At 35.1% G+C, this 10,000-nt stretch overlaps 1 protein-coding gene across 2 annotated transcripts in view; it reads left to right on the top strand.

The window, feature by feature from the left end:
• The window catches only part of LOC135216868 (dopamine receptor 1-like), a 419,542-nt gene that overhangs the window by 373,889 nt on the left and 35,653 nt on the right, over nucleotides 1-10,000 (top strand). For both annotated transcript variants that reach the window (XR_010314948.1, XM_064252382.1), the window contains exon 3: nucleotides 9,983-10,000. This exon is cut by the window's right edge and continues 46 nt beyond it. Coding sequence is in view for 1 of the 2 variants with exons in the window: in XM_064252382.1 (XP_064108452.1) it covers nucleotides 9,983-10,000 (18 nt within the window). In the remaining variant the exon portion in view is untranslated. The remainder of the gene's footprint in view (nucleotides 1-9,982) is intronic.

Here is a 10,000-nt window from a genome sequence, read left to right as displayed (position 1 = left end):
TCCCGAAGGAGTCAGCTGATCAGGAAGGAGTCACCGGAACAAGAAGGATTTACTTTGGTCCTGAAAGTCAGCTGAAGTCAGGAAGGAGTACCAGTGTCAAGGAAGGAGTTTCTTTGAGTCCGGAAGGAAGTTCAGCTGAGTCAAGGAAGGAGTCACGCGAGTCAGGAAGGACGTCCCACGGAGTCAAGAAGGGAGTAAATTGGTTTCCTGAAGAGTCAAGAAAGGTCAGAAGGAGTTTCTTTACCCGAGTCAGAGGAGGTACTTGAGTCCTGGAAGCGTCAGCTGAAGGTTCAGGCAGGTAGTCACTAGTAGTCCTTAAAAGAAGGCGTCAGCTGGGGCAGGTCTAAAGGTGGGGGTCAGCTTGAGTCAGGAAGGGGGGGGGGGTTACTTGAGTCTTGAAGGAGTCAGCTGAGTCCGGAAGGGGTTTTACTTGCGATCCTGAAGGCGTCCAGCTGAGTCAAGGAAGGGGTTACTTTGAGCCTGAGGAGTCAACTGAGTCGAAGGGGTTTTACTTGAGTCCTGAAGGAAGGGGCAGCTTGGAGTCAGGAAGGGGTTACTTGCGTCTGAAGGAGTTCCAGCTGAAGTCAAGGAAGGGGTTCTTGAGTCTCAAGGCGTCAGCTGATCGAAGGGGTTTACTTGGGGAGTTCCTGAAGAGTCCCTTGAAGTCCAGGAAGGGGTTTTGGGTTTTTAACCTTAAGGTCGCTAAGCGCAGCTGAGGTCAGGAAGGGGTTTTTTACCTTGAGTCCTGAAGGAGTCAGCTGAGTCAGGAAGGAGTCACCGGAGTCAAAAAGGAGTTACTTGAGTCCTGAAGGAGTCAGCTGAGTCAAGAATGAGTCACCTGAGTCAGAAAACATCATTAAGTGGATCCAGTTTTTAAAAAAGGGAAGGGTTATTATTTTGGGCGTAGTTACAATGAAAAGACCGGTTACGTAACGTGGTTCGTTATAATCATATACCGTTGTGCCTAAAAAAAGGGATCTTTTTTTAAGATTTCTTATGAATATTTTTCCGTATTTTTACTACAGTAAGAACTTCAAATTTCAATTGTTTTCTTGTCATTTTTGTATGCAATGGCATAGTGCAATTTGTTACGTACGTACAAATTTCTGTGAGCTACTAAAGGTTCACCATAGAGAATTTTTTCTTAAAATCGTACATAATTATGTGTTTTAAGCCTTATTTTTATGTAATTTGAATAATAATGTAATTTGCCTCTTCTGTGACAAGTAGTTTATTGGAGACTTCAATTTTTATGAAAGGATTTCATACGAAAGGTTATCCTGGGTTTAGAAAGTATGAATAACTCTACGAGTTTAACACTGCATGTTCCAATTTGTAATCCTACTAAATAACTACGTATTTCCAAGTAGGTAAAGTTTTTTTTATTTTTTTTTTTTATATTTGTTTATTTTCTTCCACAGAAGTATGTCTTTTGGTACGTGAGCTATAAATTTGGTAATCATATACTCCATTTTTCCAAGACGGAGCTCAAAATGTTTAATTTCAGAAAGGAATTTGGAAGAATGTTCGCATTTGCATGTATAACTTAATGTCTGGTATTACAACTTACGATTTTATTCTTAAGGAAAAGTTAGTGAGGCATCTCTCTCTCTCTCTCTCTCTCTCTCTCTCTCTCTCTCTCTCTCTCTCTCTGTTTTTCCAAGACAGCTCAAAATATTTCAGACAGATTTTTTTGTAAATTTTTTCTTCGTTTTTATAACTTATTGCTGGATATATCAAAATTACGATTTTTCTTCTAAACGAAAGCTTATTCAGACCTCCAGCTCTCTCTCTCTCTCTCTCTCTTCTCTCTCTCTCTCTCTCTCTCTCTCTCTCTCTCCCGAAAGAGCATGACCCTTTGGCAGAGTGCCTGCTTTCCTCACCCAATCCGTACCTCCTCTCTTTAGTTCGTGTGCGCGCGAGAACGTGAATGCCACCTACACACGTACACACTGGCCTGGTGAGTAAACAGCTGAAGATGATTGCTATGTCAACTCTTCGCACATTTCATCTTTTTTTTTTTATTCATCTCAGCTTACCATTATGGGGCCATAAACATTCCCTCCTCTGATTCTCTAACGTGGGGACACCTTAATTTGATGACGGCCATGTTTATATGCGACTGAATTTCGTATTTTTCTTGTCTCCTTTAGCGAGGAATGAATGTCAGGAGAAGTTATTACCTGAGCACATTCATTTGCTTTACACTGTGTGAATCTTTGTTGAGTATATATATATATATATATATATATATATATATATATATATATATTATATATACACACATATGTATATACATATATACACGTATATATGAAATGTTTGTGCATATACGTATGTATCTATGAATGTGTGTACGTGTTGTGTGTGTGTGTGTGGAGGCGGTGAATTATCCCCTAGACGTGACTGTAATTAGATCAGCATCATCAACAATAAAAAAAATCATAATCTGTGGACAAAGCCTGTGAATTCATAATGTGCGATGAAGCGCATGGAATGTTTTATCCTTAAATCTTAGAAAAAGATTGCAATTGCCTGCTTTCATTGATTCAACCCGTTGGATCTAAACGGCCCTCATTTTTCTCATTTATAAGTACATATACGTCACCCTCCTACCTGGTACACTAAATATTTTTGGACATTTACGTCGCCTGCTTGTCTCGTAGACCAATTACTCGTAAGTTTATTATTTGCGCATATTTATGGGTAATGGTTTATTCATTTATTTTGTTCTATTTGTTTGGTCTCCATTGTTTTACTTGTGAGGGAAATGCTTATTGACATTACTGGTTAAATCTTTCTTATCATTATTTCTTTGACGAGAAATTGACCAACTACAATCACAGTTAATTTCTTTCAGCTATTTTCTCCGATAATTAGACCTTGCAGTGAAGATTAAAGTATTTTTATTGCTAGATTAATATTTCAATATTTTGAATAATATTTAATTATGTTTCTTTTACTAAAGAGGTTAAGTTTCTTCATTAGCAGACGCGGCTTCTGTCTGATACCTTTATTTTTTTTAAACAAGTTGCGTGTTTTGCATTTTATGAAATCTGCTGTGTTAGTCGACACGGCTTCGCTCTTCGACATTTATTTTTGTATTTTCAGAATTATAATTCATTTCCAGGGAAAAAACACAAAAAAGAACTTTATCAAATATAAATTAAGGAAAACAATTTTGACGGTTTTCATTTTGCAGAATATAAATTTTCGTCTTGCATCATTTCTTCCGAAGTTGCAGCGTCTTTCATCCTCAAATTAATTTGCATTTTTTTCTTGCCCTTACACATTTTCGCAAAACATTCTTGAGATTTATACGGTAAGATTGTCTTGTTAATTATTAGTCTGTATATTTTTAAACCTTGCAATTTTTCGTATCTTACTATATTTTAGGGTATGTTTAGGTTATTTTTATGCTTTTAAAAAAACAAGGAAATGAGCATTAATTTACGGCATGATATTAATGAAAAATCTATCATTGGTCTCCTAAGATAATATCGTGCAAGTTAACAAAAGCTTTATAATTCCCTAAGGGCAGAGGGCATTCCAAAATGTTCACACACACATACACACACACACACACACACGCACACACACACACACACACACACACACATATATATATATATATCTATAATATTATATATATATATATATATATTATATATATTATATATATATGGTAGTATGATAAAAATTTTGGACCAAGATCAGAGGTCTACATCAGACCATTGATTTCACCTCCACATTACTACGGTCATTTACGGGTCACTTCGTTGAACAAAACCCCTTGCTGGCATATAACCTTCTTAATCTTTATCAATAGCTAATGATAATTCAAGGATTTCCTATTAAAGATTATTTATATTTCAAATTGATCTTGAACTCCAAGTCTTTCATGGACACTTTCATATGATATTTTACATGATTTTATGACTAGATTGATATTTCAACTCCTCATGAATAGAATATATATTTTTTGTCCATTATACACACGTGACTTTATTAAGTTCACGAATATTAAGCAACAGATATCGCTTAATGTCAAATTCACTCCTTTGCGAATAACACACACCCCCAAGGAATTACAACTATTAAGTTCTTCGTCCTCGGCAGAATTCGAAACTCTTATCAGTTGTAATTCCCCTTGGGTGTAAGTAATTCCCAAGGATAACGAATTCGATATTTAACGCTGTTTGTTGCTTATTTGTGAAAATATAGTCACAAGCTCAGTGAATGAGGGAACCACATCTCTTGCGTTGAATTTAACGTCGAGTTTTTGGTGCAATTTCTATTTTTACATTAATAAAGTTAGACGTTTAGAATCGCAGTTATAACTTTGAGACGCGAAGTAAGGTTTTAACATTAACATAGGTTAGACATTTAGTATCTAAGTTATAAGTTTGAGACGCGAAACAAGGTTTTAACATTTGACGTTTAGAATCTTAGTTATAAGTTTGAGACGCAAAATAAGGTTTTAACATTAACATAAGTTAGACGTTTAGTATCTTTATTAAAGGTTTGAGACGCTGAATAAGGTTAGCGCCCTCGCCACACAAAGTGGTGATTATCAAATGAATTAGCAATTGAGCGAATAAAACCAATTTCACCGCAGGGTGGCGAGGGTCAGCCGCTGACCTAAATTGCTGATCAGCCATAAATTGGATACGAACCTCATATATTTGATAAAACGTGAAGCCATTTTTGAAATTATGAAATATTTCCCAGCTGAGTTCTGAGTCTGCTATTGAATCATTTATATTTCTCTGGTGAATGAAGAATAAGGACTGCCATTTATTTTACGCATTGCTATACTAAATAGTGTTTATGTCTTGTTAGCGATAGTATACTATCATATTAAGTTTAGCCTAAGAAATTAAGATAAATAAAAAGCTGCTATATATATCATCTAATTTTCAAAGCGCCCTAATCTTGTCAAAAGCATTACCACCATTTACCCTAATTATACTCACCGTTTAGCATAATTACACAGGGTTCGATCATATTACGCTCAATTATGTCGTTTCATTGCGAGATAGTTATTCTGAGCTTGCTTGAAGACGAAAGGAGACAAAAAAGGTATTGTTTCATAAGAGAGTTGAGTGTGCTATCAAATCTAATATGAATTGGGAGAATCGCATGCTAATTTTTATTTTTTTTTTAATTTTTATTTTTTTTTTTTGGGGGGATAAGCTTGTCACTACCACCCTTGAGACCCAACTTTCACACTACCGGACATCATGATTTCTTCATATTTCTCTGAAGTTGTTGGATCTCAAGGCTTTGTAGTGACAAGCGTATACGCCCCCCCCCCCCCCCCCCCCCAAAAAAAAAGTAAAGAATATGAGAAGTTAATAGGGCATTGTGGCTATTACAATTACATATGTATCTAGTAAAAGTGACCAGTAGGTTCTACACACACACACACACACACACACACACTCACACACACACACTCACACACACACACACACACACACACACACGGCACACACACACACACATATATATACACACACACCATATATATATATATATATATATATATATATATATATATATTATATATATATATAAACCCACTGCGTCAGCGACCTTGTTGGATGTTTGTTCATGTCTGCTGATTTTGCTCTGTCCCGACTTTCTGTCAGTTTTGTATGGCACGACCTCGTTTGTATGTCTGTGTGTGTGTGTGCGTGTGCGTGTGTGTGTTTGTAACGTCAGTGGGCCAGGCTGATTAGTTTTCTTTTCATCCACCTTTGCTTTTCTTGGCCCAATCTTCCCCAGCGGTGAACCACCACCACTTCCTGGAGCCATTAATCTTCTATATATATATATATATAAAGTTGCCTAAAGAGGCATCGTTAACTCTTTGTCAGTCAACAATTCGATGATGATTTTTAATCTCCTTTTCATAAATGATGAGTCTTGGGTCATCATTATTATCGGCATATTCATCAACATCATCGCATGCAAAGATGAAGATGGTGAGATTTTCTTTTCCGAGAGAAAATTCCTGTTCTGACATTTAGGGCATTAGTTTTTTTTTCTAAGTAGGTGAAATATGTTTGATATATCACGTTCCAATATGAAGTTCCAATACTGCGTTCAAATAATTCGTGTTAAAAACTTAAGTATAATGCAAAATTTTCTGAAAAAAAAACAAATCACTATACTGCGTGCAAATGATGCATATAAGCCTATTAAAAAACTTAGATATAATGGAAAAGTTTTTGAAAAAAAGCCACGTTCCAATACTACATTCAAAGGTCTTGTTAAAAACGTAAGTTTATTACAAACGTTTTTAAAAAGCAAATCACATTATGATACTGCGTTTAAATAAATCTTTTAAGAAAATCTAAGCATAATGCAAGAATTCCTAAAGAAAACAAATCACGTTCAAATAAGTCTTTTATAAAAAAAAACCACAACTACTATATTGCAAAAGATACAAAAAAAAAAAATAAGTGTCGTTCCAGGACTGCTTTCATATAAGTCTCTTGAAAAACAACAAGTACATTGGAAAAGTTTTCTGAAAACAAAAACAAATCACGTTCCAATACCGCTTTCAATACATAATTAAAGGAAGAAAAAAAGAAGCAAGCATAACGTCAGATCTCAAAAAAAAGTCAACAAAAAGCTGAGCCATTAAATTATTTATAGGTAGAGAATCCGGGGCAAGTACTAGGGCCTCATCACGAGCATTTTATTTAGCCATCCCAGAGCAGCGTTAGGGTCAAACACAAACAAGAGCGAAAAAAACCCGACATTATGCAGCAGAGGCAAAAAAGTCGAGAGTAAATATTCACAATTAATGATGGGGGGCATTTTTCGGAAACGGGGTCACGTCCCTGCTTATGAAAACACTGAAATTGGCTGATGAGCAATGACGGGAAGTAATTGATTTTTGCCCATCAAAATACGTCATTTCCATTGTTTATCGAATCGGGTTTAGGCCATAGCTCAGATAAAAAATAGTGCGGGCGCCTCTTCTCTCAAGAGAAAAAAGGAAAGGAATTTTTTTTGTTCGTGAATCGTGTCTGTCATTACCGAAGGAAGCAGTCGGGGGTTATAGACAAATTTATTATTATTATTATTATTATTATGTGTGTAGTGATATATATATAATATATATATATTATATATATATATATTATATTATATATATATATATAATATAATTTTATAATATATATATATATATATATATATACATACACATATATATACACATATATATAGTACATGCGTATCAACGCAAAGCCAGAAAGCTACAAACACACGCGCACACACAGATTTTAAAACTAACCTCCCCTATATTTATTATTCTACCCAAACTGCGTCGTCGCCACCTCCAAGAGATAGAGGAGAAAATCTTCCCTCCTGCTCCCCAGATCCAAGATCTTTTGGAACCCCCCCCCCCCCCCCCCCCCCCCCCCCCCCACCCCCCCCCCAGGTCTATGTTTATTTGGAGGCAAAGCTGCCGAGTCCCTCAGGGGAATCACTCGAGAGCCCCGACCCTAATTCCCGGCGATACCCTAGAAATCCCCGAGTAATACTCGGGACGTGAGGCGACGTCAGCCTCGAACGGTCTCTTACCATTTGTCGAGTCCTTTGACAGACCGTAGACTGCGGAGTCACTGCTAGACCGCCATTTGCATCTACAGATGAGCTTCAGCACGCCTGTGTAAATACGATGCGCGCGCAACTCAGACTAATTCATAGCTTACCTGTTTTTCTTTTTACCTTTTTTTTTTATTAATTTTTTTTTTGCGGAGGGTAGTGCTATTATTGACAATAAACAGTAACCAAGGAACTTAACGATTAGTTTGTTTATGCTTCCTCTTCATAGCCTATAATTATCTATTCGATCAGTTTAGTGAATTCTTCAAAGGATTTCACAAAGACTTATGCCAAACTATTTTTTTCCTTCATTATTTAACATATAGAGTGACCAAGAGTGACCAGGGAATTTTAGATGTAAAATTGTGTTAAAATTATTTCACTGGTAGTTTTTTTTTTTTTTCAAAACTGCTATTCCACTGGAGTTGTTTACAATAAACTGTTACTAATGAATTTAAAGATTAGTTTGTTTACGTGTCCTGTTTGTAGGACTTGTATACACACAACACAACACACACACACACACACACACACACACCACCACACACATATATATATATATATATATATACATATATATATATATATATAAATATATATAAATATATATATATATATATATAATATATATATATATATATATATATTATAAATTATAATTATATAAACATATATATGTATATATATATATTATACATACATATATAATATATATATATATATATATATATATATATATATATTATTATATTTATATATCACTTAATGAATCCTTCAAAAGTCTACCCTCTTTTCTTACTTCCTCTCGCTCTTGTTCCCAAGGTCAAATCTTGATGCTATGTTTTACATAATATTCCTTGTGTTATATACAGTAGTAAACCCCCTGAAACATTAATGGGCATTATTTATGTCTGATGAAATGATGCATTAGGCATGATACCAGTATATGATTGTAGGTATACGAGAAAAAAAAATTGAAAAGCATATACAAAATATAAGATATCTGAACGAAACGGGGCATGAAAATTTTAAATAATGAGACAACAGTAGCTATAAAAAGAGACATTGCCAATGGCGTGGTTTGAGGTTCAGTGATAATGTACACTGAGGCAGAGAGGCGCTTGATTATTTATTTGTTTATTTGTTTATTTACATGTTATTCTAATGACAGCTCTCCTCTTTCTGCATTTTCCATTAACTTCTGTTACTTCTTTCTAATGAACACCAAATTCTTTGGAAGCTAGAATTGCAAATACATGGCCCCTGCGGGCTTGTTCCATATGAATAGGGCTCATCTTCAGAATAATAGTAATAATAATTAAGGGTTGTGGACTCCCTTGGTGGAGGAAAAGCCCCGTCAGTAACAGGTATACTTCTTCAACCTAACTCTAATGATAAGTTACTATATGTCTCTTTGTAATACGGAGAAAATGACAGTATTGTAGCTGCTCTGGAAAGTGGGCAAATAACCAAATGGTCAGGGGCAAGGGTTCACATCCCAATTCTCCAATGTAAATAAACTCAAATGTGAATTAGGAATGTATCCTATCAGTATGGGAAACTTCCGTTTATTTGAATATTTATAATTCTTCAATATTATGATTGCCACTAGGTAATCCGGCAGGTCGAGAACGATAATGATCCGACCTTATTTGGTAAACATGGATTCGTCGTATTCTTAAAATGAGCCAACAACTAATTAATATTTGACGTGTTTTTCAGTTAATGGTGACCCTTGCATTCTGATGAAAATAACCCTTTTAAAGATGTTGTTTATTCTGAATGATTCGCATTGCAGATTGAAGCAAATATTTACTTACAATAGAAGGCAGTTGACATATAATTTAGATGTGTTGCTGAACAGTGCAGATTCTGGAAATCGTTCTTGTCATTTTAATTTTGCCGCAACTTTCTTTTAAACTGGAGAATAGTTGAAAAGTATTGGAAAGATTTCCAAGCCAATTTCATATCGCATGCAAGTCAGGTTTTGGTCCACAGCTACTCGTAAAGAAAGTGCGAGTATTATTGGTTGCCAGAGAACGGAAAATCTTTATAACTAATATATACATACATACATATATAGACATATGTATATATATACACGCATATACATACATACATACATACATACATACATACATATATATATGTGTGTGTGAGTGTGTGTGTGTGTGTGTGCGTCTGTCCGTCTGTTCATTAGTTGTTAAGCATAATATTATAAAAAAAACAAATGTAATTAAAACTTTCGTGAAATAATTAACAGCAAATACTTTTGTTGTTGTTATTTTGAGTACCATTTGTAATACGAGCTAAAAACAAAACTTGCTTCATTAATGTTTTTTCCTCTATTTTCCAGGAAACTTCAGTATCTCCG

Source organism: Macrobrachium nipponense, chromosome 6, assembly GCF_015104395.2.
Source record: "Macrobrachium nipponense isolate FS-2020 chromosome 6, ASM1510439v2, whole genome shotgun sequence".
Classification (NCBI taxonomy): Eukaryota; Metazoa; Arthropoda; class Malacostraca; order Decapoda; family Palaemonidae; genus Macrobrachium; species Macrobrachium nipponense.
Note: the sequence above shows the minus strand (reverse complement) of the source record. Positions and strands in the feature narration are given on the sequence as shown.